This window comes from Pituophis catenifer, unplaced genomic scaffold, assembly GCF_029215685.1.
Source record: "Pituophis catenifer annectens isolate HBS135680 unplaced genomic scaffold, rPitCat1.0.hap2 SCAF_1, whole genome shotgun sequence".
In the NCBI taxonomy this organism is placed as follows: Eukaryota; Metazoa; Chordata; class Lepidosauria; order Squamata; family Colubridae; genus Pituophis; species Pituophis catenifer.
Window position 1 is genome coordinate 227,575,857 of NW_027256881.1, and position 17,898 is coordinate 227,593,754.

The 17,898-nt window shown below is 37.8% G+C and overlaps 1 protein-coding gene across 1 annotated transcript in view; it reads left to right on the forward strand.

Annotated features, from left to right (window-relative positions):
• The window catches only part of CNTNAP5 (contactin associated protein family member 5), a 424,307-nt gene that overhangs the window by 87,564 nt on the left and 318,845 nt on the right, over positions 1 to 17,898 (forward strand). The window contains exons 2-3 of the mRNA XM_070957105.1: positions 3,475 to 3,585; positions 15,158 to 15,351. Of these exons, the coding sequence (XP_070813206.1) occupies positions 3,475 to 3,585; positions 15,158 to 15,351 (305 nt within the window). The remainder of the gene's footprint in view (positions 1 to 3,474; positions 3,586 to 15,157; positions 15,352 to 17,898) is intronic.

Genomic DNA, 17,898 nt, shown 5'->3' on the forward strand with positions numbered 1-17,898 from the left:
CAAATGACACCTGCAACTGTCATAAATATGAACCAGTTGTCAAGTATCCAGATTTTGATCATGGGACCATGCGGATGCTGCAACGGTCATAAGTGTGAAAAACAGTCATAAGTCACTTTTTTCAGTGCTGTTGTAACTTTGAATGGTCACTAAATGAACTGTTGTAAATTGAGGACTGCCTGTATGAGTCCTTATTTTCTCAACAGTTATAGGGGGTGTAATTAATTCATATACTTGCTACATGAATAATTATAATTCTTTGATGGTTATAAAACTATGGGTTTGAGTTGTGTAATCAGTGCATGTAGGTACAGTAACAGGATTTCCATGAGGTAAATATTTTCAGTTTGTGCTTTTTGCCTCCATCTGCCTTCGTTCTATCCCCAGATGAGCTGCATAGAATGACATCTGTCAATAATGTCAGGGCAAAATGGGGACATTGTAACCTTTATGTTTTATCCAAGTAATCTATTATTTTAACCCAGAGACAAAGACTTTGAGGGAACAGACTTCCGCTGATGCACTACTGACTTCTCATTTTTTCCTGCAGAGATCCCGAATTTGTTCAATTCTTTGAAGCAAATGTTAGCGAGAATATAGCATTTGCCAGGAGTGTGGGGAGTGGAATCCATCAGCAGAGTCCTTTATTCTGGCAAAGGGGGGAAAAAGTGACTATATAGCCTAATGCACAATTAAGAGCAGTGGCTTTAAGCTTGATAACAGTTGGCAAACAAAGGCTGAATATCATAACCCATTTTTGTCATAATTCAAAATCTTGCATATGAACTGAATAAAAGAGGTTATTATAGCGTGTGTGTTTGTTTGTGTTGTGTATGTGTTGCCTGTGTATACTACCGGTCATATCATTCTGTACAGATGGTGAGACAACTGTTTATATCCTTCATCAGAAGTATAATCCTAGTTGGTTTTGTGCTTGTGGAAAGTCCAAGAGCCTATTACTTAATATTGATCCATTCTACAGACTATGCTAAACTAACATTTTTGTTCAATTAACCATCATTGGCTGAATTTTTACAATACTTAAAATGCAAATCATGATTCCAAAAAGAGTGATTGTGTTCGTGTAAACTAATAGGCCAAAAATTAGAGTACACACGTTTTTGATTTGGTGCAGAGAGCAAATAAGGGCCACATGCACACAGATGCTTTGTGATAATAGCTTCCCAATTTAGAATTGGCTGGAAAACAGCTGTGCAGGTGGCTGGATGGCTGGAGGACATGGTCATTCAGGCAGCAGCAGGGAACAACAGCAGAGAGTGGGCCAGTGGCCTTTTGAAAAGGCAACCTGCTTGCTGTAGCTGCGATTAGACCGACTACGTTAAGTTGAAGATATTTTTTTCAGTTTCATTTATCTTTCTGGACTTACACAATGATGAGACTCCAGTGGACTTAGACCTGGGTTGACTTACAATTTTTTTTTTCTGGCTGAGAGTTATTTCATCTGTTATAGTTAATGTGAGACATTGGAGATATTGGTAGGGTGATGTTAACTATTAGTTTCAATCATACTATTCTTCTGTACAGAGTTGGGGTATTGAGAGTGAGAGGCAAGGTATTGTTCATTATGAATTGCAAAACAAAAGAATCTATCAGAACAGGGTTGTGTTTGACCTCAGGGGGGCCGGGGTTGTGGCCAGAATGAGCGTAGCTAGCTCAACATCACTCATGTTGGAGGGCATATGTGGTGGCCTGAGTGCCAGTGAAAACCAAGCTCTGTTTTTGCTGGCAGAGAGTTGCAGGACACTGTCGTAGCTGAAAATGGAGCTCGTGAGGGCCGCACACAGCCCTCCCAAGCTCCATTTTTGCTAGCAGAGGCACCACGAGCTGGTCTTTCACTGTTTCCAAGGAGGCCCAATGGGTCAGATCTAAGCACCTCACAGGCCGGATCCAGTCCCTGGGTCTTGAATTTGACACCTGTTCTCTAGCACATTATGACCTGACTGCTGTTTAATTTATTTTTCTAAAAAAAATGTTTTCAAATTGGTGGTTTAATATACCATCAGCCATCCAGAAGAATGTTAACAAGGTGCAAAACCATGTGCATTTTAAGAATAAAGTAGAATACATAAAATACCTCTTAAATGTTGCTGCCCCATAATCATGTACTTACAGTGCCCCTGGTATGGGTGTCTTCTACACTGCTGTCCATATAGATTTAATGCATTTCATTCTAAAGATTGTGATTGGTGGTGCCTATAGCTGAAGTTCCAATCATGCCCAGTATTGTATAGTTAGTATGTAGAAAGTCTTCTAGTTGGTGTGCACACTGCTCTGCAATTTTTCCCTCCCCCCCCTTTCCCTTTGTACAATATCTGAATTTTTTTTATTCCTTGAAGTTATGGGCTAACCGGTCAATTGTTTGAACTGATGGCTGCTAAAGAGCACAAAAGAAGATGGTCAGGCTGTGGCCACTTGTTCAGAGACCATTAAAACTTAGAAATGGAACTGACCTAGAGGAGCTTTTGATTTGTACTCAATGTTGTGGCTATTGCAGTGTCCCTTTGATCACGTGATCACAATTTGGTTTCTTGACAACTGGATCACAATAACAATGGTTGCAATGTCCTAAGGCCATATGATCAACATTTCCAAACATTCCTGTCTCTTCCCACAAGGAAAGTCAATGGGGAAAGTAGTAAGCCACTCCTAGAAGTTGTTCCCAATGCTTTTTCTCCCGAGGAACCTCCAGAAGGCATGGTGACCTTGTATTTTGTAGCACCCGCCTGCCTAAAAGACCCACCTGCACACTCTCTGACTTCGTAAATTTGAATTCTCCTTTGCGACATAATCTTAGGAGGCTAGACCCACAAGTATATATGTCAGCGTTCCAGAAAACCCCCAACTCCCAGTAAAGATGCAGAAGCAGGCATTTTCCAAAGTTCTCTTTATTAGAATAGGTAAACTGGCACATCTGAGAAATCCTGAATCTGAAAAGCCCGGGCTTTCCTTCAGTAATTCAAAGCTCCCAAAACCATCCCCCTTCTCCCCTTTCGATCACATGCTCCAATCAACGTCCGTTCCACCTCGACCCAGCCCCTGATCTTGACCGATAGGAAGAACACTATTATGTCTACCAATTCCCCTCTCCTAAATCCCCCCTCCTACTTTCCCACACATGAGGAGGTGGCAGCACTGAACCTTCCGGCCTAATATGGCTTCCAAGGCTGACACTATATTTTTTTTTATATAAAGTAGGATATTTCACACCACATCTGTTGAAAGCTATATAGTACCATGAATATTTTTGCAGAGAATTTTATTACCAAGCTTGTTTCTTTTAAGGTAATTCATTAATTAGGAAGGAGCAGGTGCAGATATAAGATACCTTCTCCCCCCCCTCTCTGTGTGTGTGTGTGTGTGAGAGAGAGAGAGAGAGAGAGAAATGATCCTGATAAGCCAATTATATTTCCATTATATTTCATGCTTTCTATATATTTTTTTCTTGTTTTGTAGATAATTGTGAAGAGCCACTGATACTGTCATTACCTGCATCCGCTTTTGAAAGTTCATCCAAACTCTCCAATAACCACAGCCCCAGCTTTGCAAAACTCATCAGACGGGACGGTAAGATCACAGAGTGTCATCATGCTGTCATGGTGCATATTTCTTTAGTGCATTTTTATATAAGCTACCGGCAATGTGTGAAAAGCTTGCATTGTATAGAATGGCTGAAGAATGTATAGAATGTGTGACATTTAGGCAAAGTATGAAATGTCTGTGATATTTTAATATGCTATACACTTTCCCTAGGCATTGTATAAATATAATACCTAGGCATTATGCAGAATGACAAGAACTATTTAGGCAAAGCATGAAAAGAGAGTCATGAAAAGGGTAAGGGTGAGGTTAGGGTTAACTCTCACCCTAACCCTTTATTGAAAAGACATATATGAAAATGAAAGAAGAACTGGAAAATAAAGTACAGGACTTTCTTACTGAAAAACAACATTAACATAAAAAGACCAGTATTGACCTACTTGTAGCAACAAGGAAGGCTGGAATGGCATTTTAATTAGAGTATTTTATACTTTGCCAATTTGTCTTTTGGCGTTGTATAGAATGCCAAGGAAACGTGTGGAAATATTAAGCGTTTCATACTTTGATGTCTTATTTTTTGGCATTCTATAGATTTCCTAGGTGTTCTATAAAATGCCTGATTTTACACATTGACGGTAATGTATACATTCTTGAGCCAATCCAAGTTCTCTTAGCAATTCCCAAAGGTGGGGCTAACTTAACTTTGGAAATACTGATGGAAAGAGAAAGAAACTGAAGAACAATAGGGTCGATTATGAAATTGATCGTAACAATCAGTTGCACATAGTTTGAAACATTTTTATTTTTTTTCTAATCCTTTTCTGCATTCTTTTACTAGTATGGAAGATAACCAACATTTGTTCCACACTGCCTTGGATTAGCAGTAACTATTTCTCACTCCTTATAGCTTCCTAATCCTAGGAAGTTCGGATAACATTGATGAGGAAAGGAAAAAAATAATAGGCTTTTTCTACGTGACCAAAATTGTGTTGAGAAGGAGAAAGAGCTCTTATGTCACTAAAACAAAATTTAAAGCAGTGGTGGGCTGCTGCCAGTTCGGACCGGTTCAGGCGAACTGGTAGTTCTGATGATCAGCTGACCCCGCCCCCCCCCGCCCCTGCCCTATCCTGTCCTATATTTCCTTCTTTCTGGCTCAGCTGATTCGCGCAGCACAGTTGATTTCCGTGCCTCCGCTGTTCTACTTATTGGGGCTGCTTAGAAGGTAAGCAGCTGAGCTTCAAATTGCTCTATTTTGAACACTGTGCGCAAGCGCATTAGGCTCCTGTGCACTCACAGAAATGGTTGTTAAACTGGTTGCCGCCCACCACCTGTTTAAAAGCAATATGTTCACAACTGATTAAGGAATAATTATTACAGCCTCAAAGTCAATGGAAATTTTCCATTAACCATATCGCAATATTTCACCTGTCTCCTGGATATCTTACCTAGATTTCTGCCAGTTTCTTTTTTAGGATGTGTCCTCTTTTGTTAGTCTAATAACTTTATGTGAAAGAATGGATCCTTTGTAGGGATTTTCTTACAGATCACACATTCAATGCCTTACTTAAGTACTGATAGCTACCTGACTCTATCTTATTCTGTTTGCTGCTTAATAGTCTGAATTATTACATGTATATGGCTGTGCACATATTACTAATATCAGACTAATATTCATATCAGATGAATCCATGAAAGATGAAGATGTCTTCATTGAAGGTTATATAGGTCAGTGATGGCGAACATTTTCAGCACCGAGTGCCAAAAAGGAAGTGCTTTGTGTGCATGCGTGCTTTGTGTGTGCGTCTGGGCCACAACCAGGAAGTGGAGCTGCTGACGGCGCATGCGCATGCCTGAAAATGAACTTCCGGTTTTAGCTTCTGAACTTCCAGTTTCAGCCAGCAACTCTTCCGGGTTTCTGGTGTGTATGTGCATGCACATGCGACGATCAGCTGGCTGGCGCGCATGCTCACGCAGGAAAACAGAAGACCAGCTCTTCCAGTTTCTGGCAGTGCCGCATGCAAAAAGGCCAGCTGATCAGCGTGCGCACATGCGCACCAGAAACCCAGAAGAGGAACGGGCGCCGCTGCACATGTCAGGAGACATGGCTACATGTGCCACTTCAGGCACGTGTGCCATAGGTTCACCATCATGGATATAGGCTGTAATCTACTGTGCTGCTTCAGTGCAAGTTGGTAGATAAATCTCTTCTAATATTTCAGTTTAGAGGAGAGAGAATGTGGCTGGTCCAGAGTCAGATAGTTGGTTTTTGTGACTAAAAGAGGATTAAGTAGGTTTCCCCATTTCTAGTTCAGCACCTTAACTTATACATTGCTCTCCCTCTTTCTATGCCTTCGTCTAGTGATATAGAAAATGGACCTTCTATTAAGGCACTACAACATCCTGAAGTACATATTTAAAAGACAAGAATTAGCAGTGATGGTAAAACTGACTTTCTTGATTAGATAAGAACTACATTTCTCAGTGACCGGAAACCCTTTATGAACTTTTTGCTGATTTATGGGTTTGGATTTTCTTTGCATTGTTTTTACTTTGAAAAAAACTCTTCAATTAATATTATTATTTTTTAAAAAAACAGCCTGAAATACATGATATGGATGGGATTGCACACACACCAGAAATTTGTCCCAGATTGGCTACTATTTTGGTTTTTTATCAAGATGTATTCATCTCCTGATGAACTCAGAAGAATCATTTGGTGATATCTGGAAACTGGTATGACAACCTGAGCTCTAGGGAAATATCTTGAGTGGTGACTGTGAGTTTATCCAGTTGCACAACAAACAGCTTCTCTTAGCCAATATTAGCTGCATTTAGTCCAAAATCAGGCTGCTCCAAGATTCATGTTATGCTCCATGCATTCATTTCCAACTGGCACTTGGGTGAAAGCAATGATCCAGAATGTGGATTGATCACCATACTCCGTCAGTTGTCATCTGTGTTGAGTGAATATGCAATGCCTAATCACAAACTGGAACCTGTTTTAGTAGCTCAGTTGTTTTTAATGATACCCAAAATATTTGTTGTAGGCATTTCAGATATATTAGGAATCAAAGCCTTTCAGACATCATAACCAGAGTCCACAATATTTTTATATTTAGTTGGAGGCAGCAGATATATGGTTATCATCAGTGGTGGGATTCAAGTAATTTAACAACCAGTTCTCTGCCCTAATGATTTCTTCCAACAACCAGTCTGCCAAACTGCTCAGAAAGTTAACATCCGGTTCTCCCGAAGTGGTGCGAACTGGCTGAATCCCACCACTGGTTATCATAGTAGAAAGAAACATTAATTAAAACCAGAAAAGCAAAATCATTTTTGCCGGTTTTAATTATGAAGAAACTTAGCTTATCACAGCTGAGAGATAATAGCTTCCATTATTAACAAGTTTCCTGCTACATCGATCTGAAGAGATCAGATGGTAAAGATCTTCAGTCCAGTTTAGTTTAGGGTAGAACAAAAAAGTTTGTAAGACTAAATAGCTCTTGGTTTAGTTGGAATGTTTTTGTGTGCAATGTTATAGTCTCAGGCATAAATGGTTAAAATCCAGAGTTTCTCGTGAATTCCAAACTAGGTAGACGCTTTATTCAAAAACAATATGCTGTTAAATGTCTACTTTCTAGTAGATTCATTAAAAAAGATCAATTGCCTTAATGAGATTAAGTCTTCTTGTGATGGTCTAGGTGGCTATAAGCAGAGGCTAACAGGCTACACAGTTTTACAGATGGGAACAGCTGAGAAGGAAATTTATTAGAGTCTTCAGTAGCTATATCGATTGCTCTCAGTTGCAGTTCCCCAATTGTAATGCAATCATGTTTTTATTATTTAGTTATTAACTGAAGGGTGGTTTTTTTGCCATGCATTGGCAAGATTCTCTGGATGATTTATATTAAAAAAAATAAAATACAGTTATACTATGATTTTGTAACATACTTGAAATACAAATGTAAGTATCTCGAATAGTAGGGTTTAAGGTTTAAGGTTGTGCTTAGAAGTTTGGTTTTGGTGACTCGGTGTGGTGTTTCCAAATAGCTGAACAATGGAATTTAATAAAACAAAGTCTGTTGTGGATAGATGTCATGGATCCACCCAAGACCCCTCTACAGATGTGACTTCAGAGGAGGAGGGTGAGTTTGAGTCTGTAGAAGAAAGTGTGGAGCCAGTATTGGTCAGGACTGGGACTGAGAGAATGCTAGCCTGATAGAGCAGTCTCAGGTGATCTAAGGACACATAGAGCAGAGAGGAGACAGGCACAACACTGGTCAGCTAGACTACTCATGAGGAGGCAACCTCACCTTCCATGAAGGGCTGCACCACATTGCCTACTTAGCCCTGACCTGAAGACTTGAGTGTTGCTGGAGCAACATTCCCAGTTCTGTGCCTTGTGTCCTTGTGCTGTGTTTCCTGGTCAGTTTGACTCCTGGCCTGCTTTCCTGGACTTTGTGTGTTCCTATTGGACTTGGTTACCCAGTGTCTCTTGCTGTACTGAGCTTGGAATCTGGACCTGTGAAACAGGGGTGCTTTCTGAGGACCTGGTTGTGGGGGGTGGGTGGGTTGAATAATCATCTGTAGAACTCTTGCTATATATGCATGTGTGTGTAGGGAGCCAGGAAGCACACTAGGAGACTGTAATACAGGGGTGGTAACTATGATCCCTATATGATCTCTGGATTTCAGCTCCCTGAATTTCTGACCTAGCATGGATTCAAAATTTCCATGTAATAACCAGAGTTGAGCGTGAATCAAGGAAGCCATTTCCACAGCATCATGCTGTTCCTTCCAACAGACATTTAGGAACTAAATCTGGATTCAGTACCTTAAATCAACCAATGTGATAAGGTGCCTCACTATCTTCTCAACACTTTTTATAAAACTTTACAAGAACTTGGAAATGGAAATATTCTGTGAACCAGAATATTATATGTTCACATCTTGTAGTTGGCAAATTACTTCTTCTACAGATGTACTTAATAATTATGAAAAGGTCCATAGCAAATGGTTCATTATTTTCTCCATTTTTAGTTAGACCAAAGATGCTCAGTTCTGAATTTGCTAGTTGTGATAACTTCTTTTGTTCAAAAGTATGACTAATTACTTCTCTTGGTCCTGAGGATAGAAAACATTATATGGAATAGAAATGGTAAAATTGGACATTGTTCCTTTCCTTTAATTTAAAACAGCAGATTTTGACTTTCAGTTTTCCAATGTTTGAAGCATTTCCCCTCTATTAAAAGTATTCTTTCAAAAGGTCACCATTGGAGCAGACTGCTTTCACCATAAATGGAAAATAGGTTTTATCATACTCAAATTAGTTTTTACAAATCTGAGTATATTCTCTTTAACTTCACAGATTAGACAGTATGATAGAATCAAACAGGTAAAGCCCATTTTTAAATAATGTTTAGATTCAAGGGGTTGGGTTGATATGTTGGCTGCTTTATATCTCTTATTATTTAGACTAGTCTGGGAGTTTTGATGAAATGTAACAAAAGACTCAGAAATAGTGTACCTTCCTTAAATGGAAAGGATTGAAACTTTTTAGGATACATTCTAAAAAGTATATCTTTATTTGAGAATATAGATGCAAAATAGAAATTGGTGTGTACATTTGAATTAATACTATCAGATCTGATCTGTAAAAGTCAGTTCAACATTCAGATGGCGGCCAAGATATAAAACTACTGACTTTTGGCTTCAGAATCAGAATAGAGCTGGAAAGGACCTTGGAGGTCTTTTAGTCCAGCCCCCTGCCTAAACAGGAGATCCTATACCATTTCAGACAAGTGACTGCTTAGTCTCTTCTTAAAAACCACCAGTGATGAAGCACCCACAATGTCTGAAGGCAAGCTGTTCCATTGGTTAATTGTCTTCACTGTTAGGAAGTTTCGCCTCAATTCCAGGTTGTTTCTGTCTTTGATTAGTTTCTATCCATGGTTTCTTGTCCTGCCCTCTGGTGTTTTTTGGAAAGTAAATTGACCCCCTCTTCTTTGTGGCATCCTCTCAAATACGGGAATACTGCTATCATGTCTCCCCAGTTCTTCTTTTCTCTAGACTAGTCAAACCCAAATCCTCCAACTGTTCTTCATATGTTTTAGTCTCTAGGTCCTTAATCATTTTAGTTGCTCTTCTTTGTACTTTTTCCAAAGTCTCAACATCTTTTTTGTAATGTGGTGACCAAAACTGTGTTTGTCTTTGTTTTTTCTACAAAAAGTCTGGTTAGCCACTTCCATACAGCAGCTAATCAGACTTTTGCACCTCGGATCTGATAGCCTTACTCTGAATAACACTCAGAGTACTTTTAATAGGGTTATTTAACAAGAAATATATTTCATACAAAATGTATTTTCATTATTATCTTTGCTGTTTTCCTTCTATCTCAGCTTCCACAGAAATATTTTAAACTTAGCCCTCTTTTCTCTATTCAGATTTGATGCATTCCGAAAGTAATAGGAAATCACTAGACAACATGGCTCTATGACATTAAAAAATTAGGAGAATATAGTGGGTGATATTTCAAGAAGACGTTTCAAATATTGTTTGGCATTTTAATTAAAATATCATTTCTAATTCCATTGGGTTATTGGAACATAACTGCTTCTAGGAATATAAGACATCCCTTGATGGGATTTTCCGAATCTTAATGAAATTCATTTAGCTTCTTCAAAATTTCCTCGGAGGTTTTCGCTAATTCTTCAAATGCACCTGAACTTTGACATGGACTGAACAATATTTGAATCCAAATCAGAAAAAAACTATGTTTCACTCCTTGTCTCCTAAATTATCATCATAATTATCATCATTAGTTGAGGATATTAAAATTTCAATAAATATCTACAGAAGAAAGTTCTTAGAGAGGAACGTTTATTCAGATATGGATTACATTTACAACTTAAAATAAGGATTCTCAATACTAAAGCATTGCAGAAAGATATGTATTTATTCACACTTTTACTAGTTTCATCACACCAATTTCTCCTAAAATGATTTTTAACACCTACCGCTGTTTCTGAAAGTCTTATTTGCATTTCTTTGTGCATCGTGTTGTTGAATCCTAAAAATCAAACACTGTCTCTTTGCCTCAAACTAGAGTGGGTTTTATGTTTATATTTCAAATAAGAAGGCATACCATCATTAAAAATGGACATCTCTCAGACCACATAAAACATCCAACTTGTGGTAAGCGTTGAACATGAATCTCGGGCAGAATTTATGTCTTGCCTCTACTTTCCTATGGAAAGGAAAAAGATGTTGGCATGTTTATATTGTAAATAAGTACTGTAGATGTATGGGAAATTTGAAAATATTGCAGACAATGAACATGGGGAATTTAACAGAACAATAAAACCAAACAGAATTGCTGAACAGCTATTAATAAGGAAATCAAGTAATTGAAATATGCCTGTTGTGTAATGTTCAGTCTGGGCTTTGAACCTGTTCCTGTCTTATTGCTGCTACATGCTATGGTTAATGTAGTAATAAACTTTCATTTTCCTGGGCCTCAACAACTGGCATATGCTCTCCGGAGCTTATATATCACAAGGGAATGCTGAAACATATGGCAAGAAAGAAAGCATAGCATTCTTTGAGCAAGCCAAAATATTCAACAAATATTTTTGTGAGAGATTCCCTGCCTCTCCCAAGGAGAGAAAATTCAGTAAAATACTTTTGAGGAAAAGGAAAATAGAAACTTGCCTTTAGTTCTTTCTATGTTAATTGATATAGAAATGAGAAGGAATTTCTATGAGAAGGAAGGACTCACTGGAGAAGAGCCTAATGCTGGGAACAACTGAGGGCAAAAAAAGAAGAGGATGGCAGAGAATGAGGTGGCTGGATGGAGTCACTGAAGCAATTGGCATGAGCTTAAATGGACTCAGGGAGATGGTAGAGGACAGAAAGGCCTGGAGGAATATTGTCCGTGGGTCATGATGGATCGGACACGACTTCGCAACTAACAACAGCAACAATATTAATTGAGCAAAACAACAAGAAGATTGTAGAAAAGCTATATATAAATCTAATCTCTAACCACAAGTAGTACGTCTTGCTTAATTGTTCTTTCAGTTCCAAACTTAACACACTGGAAACCATATTTTATAAAAAATATACTGTATAGTCTAAAATGAAGGTCCTCTTTTCTACAATCTATAATTGAAAATTCTTACAATACCTAGCATTTTAGAGTGCATCCCCCTCTTATATCTATTCATTTTTTTAAAAAAAGTTGTAAGTAACTTTGTAAACAATTGCTATTATGCTGTTAAGTTGAGGGAGGAACATGGTGGCATGCATGGTTAGACACTGGCTTGACAAGCAGCAAGCTCATATTTGAGACCTGAGTGTTGCCATGGGGTGGGGTGAGCTCCCATCCTTCACTCCAGCTGGGGACATGAAAGGAGCCCCCAACTTGGCATCCCAAGGGCAATGGCAATGTCACTAGCTAATCCTTTCAACCTGGAATCTCTTCAGTGCCTCCAACATGAGGGCAATGTGATTAAGTTCATGTCAATGCTTAGGAACGACGGTACATAGCTAAATTTTGTCCAGGTGAAACTATCCCTAACTTGATCTTTCAGATCTTCCAAAAGTGCATCCATTGATGCTTTAATTCAAATTGATGCTTCTTCAAACTCCAACTTTTGCTCCCATAGTGTGTCACAGGGAAAGCCACTTCCTGCACAGTTCTGATATTTGTAGGTATGGACCGGAGGTGGGTTTCAGCAGGTTCTGACCAGTTCTAGAGAACCAGTAGCAGAAAGTTTGAGTAGTTCAGAGAACTGGTAGTAAAAATTCTGACTGGCCTCGCCCCCATCTATTCTCTGCCTCCCAAGTCCCAGCTGATCGGGAGGAAATGGGGATTTTACAGTATCCTTCCCCTGGAGTGGGGTGGGAATGGAGATTTTACAGTATTCTTCCCCTGCCATGCCCACCATGCCACACCCACCAAGCCACACACACAGAACCAGTAGTAAAAAAAATTGAAACCCACTACTGGTATGGACACATCACAGTATCTGAATCTTTCTTTTCAAAAGCCTGGAATGCTACTTTATCAAACATTCAATGGTCTATGGAATATTTCTTGACTGCTGGCTCCTTTTCCTGTTCATCCTAACAGAGAGAAACTATTTACCACTTCAGTGTCCTCACTGTCACTTCTAAGGCTGGGATCTGTCTGATCTGCACTGGATCTTCCTAAACATTATTTTGCTTAGATGTAAAATCAAAGATACTGTATGGTATTTTGCACTCTTGTCTTGTCTTTTTGATGTTGGTATTGTAGTTTGTTGGCCACTATTGTAAAACTGTTGGCCACTATGTCATGCTCCAGATGTATTAGCATAAGTTGATTATAACCTTAACTGATTATTTTTCTTATTTTCTTATTTTTCTATTCCTTGACAGGATTCTACAGATTCCAACATTTTTTGTAGTCTTCTGACTTGATAACAAGAGTATACATCTAATTTTGGTTCTCTTACTAGAGGTTCTTAGAATATCTTATAAAATAGTTTGAATGTTGAAATCTCTATTGTATAAAATTTCAGTATATTCCTTCCACTTTTGATCTTCTTTGAATTTACTGCTGTCTGTTTCTATAGTGAAATGAAAGCTTATTCCTTTCACTAAAATCTATTAGACAGAAAAGCTGCTATGAGATTACTGTTTGTTTGTTTTTGATGCTGTAGACTGATCAGTTAATCTTGTATTACAGTCACAGACCAGAGTTAAAGCTGTAGATCAGGGGTCTCCAAACTTGGCAACTTTAAGACTTGTGGACTTCAACTCCCAAAATTCTGGGAGTTGAAGTTCACAAGTCTTAAAGTTGCCAAGTTTGGAGACCCCTGCTATAGATTAACATGGCTTCCCTCCTAAGACATCTGTCCATTGGCATCCATCAGCATACCAATTCAATGTTGGAATCTCCTGAGTTCTGAGATCATTTGGAAGACTGTTATTATTTTCCATATCTGTTTTTATCTTTAATGTCTTTATACATGTTGTTATAATACTGGGTTTGTTTGTTTTTTTGTCTCTTAACAATTTTCTGAAATTGAGTTGCTTCCTGAGACCTTTAACAGTCTTGGCTTTGACGCCCTTTTTCTTTTTGACAATAGCCACCTTTTTTTTCTGATATCCAATTAGCTTCCTTCTCTTTCTTGATCTCCTGTAGTCTGCTTTCACATTCATCCGTAACAACTTATTCAAATTAATTCCACACTTCCTCCTTCAATGAGGTTCAGAACTTTCAAAATGATTCCTGTAGATCTCTTTGAAAATGTTGGTATATGATCAAGATCATATTGCAGAAACTAATTGGCTTTTTTTTCTTCCACTTTAGTTTAATTTGAAACCTGTGTATGAACAATTTGTGATCTGTTCTATAGTTAGTCCTTGGCTACATCTTTGCTCTTACAACTGAGTTCTGGCACTTCCTTTTAACAATAATATGAACGCTTTGGCTTCTATGGACTCCATCTAGAGATGTTCACATATAAAGGCTTCATTTGATTATGAAGACTATGTTAGTAAAAAAGAAACCTTGGTTTAGCAAAAATTTGAAAAGCCCTCCTTTTGCTTCACTTTATTTTCCTAAACCATAAAGTCCATCACATTTTCTTCCTTAATATTTCTCACTTTGGCATTCTAATCTCTAACCACAAGTAATATGTCTTGCTTGCTTGTTCTTTCAGTTCCAAACTTAACTGGAGACCGTGTTTTATAAAAAAAAATATACAGTATTGTCTAAAGTGAAGCCCCTTTATATAGACCTAGAAAAAAATATAGTAAGGTCTCTCAATTTCCAATCTTAAATTCTGTTCATTCCATGTCAATGTTATTTTGGGATTATTTTTTAAAAAAAGAAAAAGTTCATATAAATATATACGTATGTCCATATGTCGTGAGGCGTTATATGTGCATGCACTGTGTGTGTGTGTATGTGTGTGTGTGTAGTATACCTGTATAAAGCAGCATTTTGTGTTACTTTCATAAATGTATACATTTCTGTATCCACTGCATTCATAAATGTACACACAAACACATGTATGTCTAATAATTTCTTATTGTGGAACTGCATCCAAATTTGAGTAATAACTGAGTTTCACTTGTTGTATTAACTTAAAAAAGGTCAATTAAAATTAAAATGCAAGTCAAAGAAAAGTATTCCTCATGCCTGATCTAGATTCTAAACAGAATCTAGCTGTCCATATCTGGTAAACAAGATTCCTTAGCACTTATAAGGACAACAAGAAAAAAAAAGCATTAAGAGAATTAACATACGACAGGCTGAACATGCACAAACATCAGACATAAATCACTACTTGGGATTGGATGTATCGGTAGAAACAAGGTGAGAAGCAATGATGAATTTTCCTGCTAGAATGGGCCTCTTATGGCAAGCTTCCACAGCCTATATAAGGTTATGTTTCTAAGTAATGGAAATCAGGAAAAATATGCAATCCTGAAGGAAAGAACTTTTTGGCTAGTACAGTACATTCTCTAGAACATTAGTGGAGATTTAGCACTCATAAAAAGTAGGTGCATGAATACAAAAATCATTCTGGGTTATCTTTTCTTTTAGGAGCTGGTGGCTGGTCCCCTTTGGATTCCAGTAAGGAGCAATGGCTCCAAATTGATTTGGGAGACAGAGTAGAGATTACAGGCATTGCTACTCAGGGAAGATATGGAAGCTCAGACTGGACCACAAGCTACAGTCTAATGTTCAGTGATACTGGTCGCAACTGGAAGCAGTACAGACAGGAGGATGTCATCTGGGTAAGTCTAAATCTTTTGGATAAGCTATCACCAGCTGTTTCTAGGCAAAGTGTCCTTCTCTACCTAATTTTAATTTTCCATCTTCAGAAGGATTCCAGCCATATAAATACTATTTGAGGTACCATTGTAACTTTTCTTTTTAAATGATCTACCTACATAGAAAAGATATGCTTCTATAGCAATACCAATGAGAATGAGGACTGAAATTTTAAACAGATTTGTCTAAATCTTACGGCTGTGGAAATAAAATGTAAACTAACACATCATATTTTATAACAAAAAAACTGAGAAATTTGGACAATCAATATATACACCCCTCAAACTACACCACTACAGATTTGGTAATTTTTATAGATAATATTAAGGCAGCTTATTTAAATCTTGTTTCTTAAACTAGCAATAGAGGCCCAATTTACATATAATGCTAAGAATTTAGACATCATGGATTAAACCCAGGAAGGTGTATTATGATTTAATGTTGTAAAAGAACTTGGTCATAGTTTTGTAAATCTTATATAATTTTATGTGACATATTATGCATTATGGGAGTTCTTGATTAGTCCACTTCATTGTGAGGTTCTTAGTGAAAATGAATCAGTTGAATTCTACACTGTATCTCTGTGATAGGTGGGTTATTGCACTACTGGGTCTGTTGTGGGTATTTGTAGATCAAGAAATTTACATAAATGCTTCAATTTTATTAATTTGTACCTTACTACTCTCCAATAACTTTGTTTTAAGAAGTTGTGTTATACAATAGCTAAAAATGAACTAGAATCTGTTCCTGAACATTAATATTTCATCAATGGCATTATTCAGTGTGTTACTGTCTAAATTCTGCTGGTGTTTGAAAATTAATGTAGGAATAAATAATGCTTGTCTCTCTGCTTTGGTGCAGTAGTGAGAATTATTGAGAACATGTAAAATGTTAAGAACATTCTCAACACATGTTGTGTAAATAAAATTATTAGAATTCCTTTTCTCATTCTCTTCAGAACACTCATGATTTAAATAGTGTTTCAAACCATTTGTTCTCCAGCACAGTCCAATTCTACTAATAATTGACATGATTAATAAAGTAGTGGGAATTTTATTAAATGTTATTCTATGAATTAATTAAATGGGAAATGCACTGGAATTCTATGACTTAATTCTCTAAACTCATGGTATAATTTAGGTGAACAATTTCTGTATTTTATTTGTCTTAAAATTCATAGATCAATTTTTAGTATTTGTACTAACTAGAACATATTTTATCAATAAAATATTTTAAAGCTAGCATGAAATCATTGGAATAACAATACAATAATAGTTAAATAGTTAAGGGGGACGCGGTGGCTCAGTGGCTAAGATGCTGAGCTTGTCGATCAGAAAGGTCGGCATTTCGGTGGTTTGAATCCCTAGTGCCACGTAACAGAGTGAGGTCCCGTTACTTGTCCCAGCTTCTGCCAACCTAGCAGTTCAAAAGCATGTAAAAATGCAAGTAGAAAAATAGGGATTATCTTTGATGGGAAGGTAACAACATTCTGTGTGCCTTTGGCATTTAGTCATGCTGGCTACATGACCACAGAATTGTCATCAGACAGCGCTGGCTCTTCGGCTTAGAAATAGAGATGAGCACGGCCCCCTAGAGTCGGGAATGACTAACACAAATGTGCGAGGGGAACCTTTACCTTTTTAATAGTTAAGTAATTACATTTAAAATCAGAACTAGGGGTCCATTAAAAAGTTTCAGTATCAAAGACTATCCCAGGATTGTTTGCAATCTGTCATGGACCAACAAACCAGTATTTCTCTAAACATCCAGTGTTTGTTTAGATGCTCTCATAAGCCAGTTCATGCCAATTTGTGCACCAGGCTTCAAATGAAAAGGGAAAGAAAAAGATGCATAAAATTGAGATTTTCTTTCCACTGATTTTTCCAAGGCATGAGAGAGAGAGGTGGAGGGAGCGGGAGAGAGAGAGAGAGAGAGAGAGAGAGGGAGGGAGAGAGAGAGAGATTGTTTTATAAGGGGGGAGAGGCAGACTTTTCCCCATTTCTTTTTCAATTTGAAAACTGAAAAATGTGACCAGATACAGTGGGAAGAGTGAGGCTACAAGTCATTTTTGACTCCTGGAGACCCCCTGGATTAGTTCCTGAAATTTTCTTTGCAAAGGTTTTTGGATGTGGTTTCCCCTTGTGAGCTTCTTAGGGCTGAGAGAGAGTGACTGGCCCAAGGTCATTTAGCTGAGTTCATGCCTATGGCAGGACTAGAAGTCACAGTCCTGATTTCTAGCCTGCTGCTTTAATTACAACGCCAAATTGGCTCTCTCTTTTTGTTTTACAGGGCAAGCATTTTCCTTTAACTAAAACCAACTGTAGTTTGCTTACCACAGAGAATGCATATATTTTAGTAGGTAGTTTAATTTCACAATATGGAAATTGCATCACTATAACTCATTGTTTGATGCTCAATGTTGGCAGTAATAGTTGTGCAGTTCTGAAGCTAAATAAAGGGGTGGAGTGGGGGCTTCATTCCCATCTGCCGAGGAATCTGCATTTCAAATG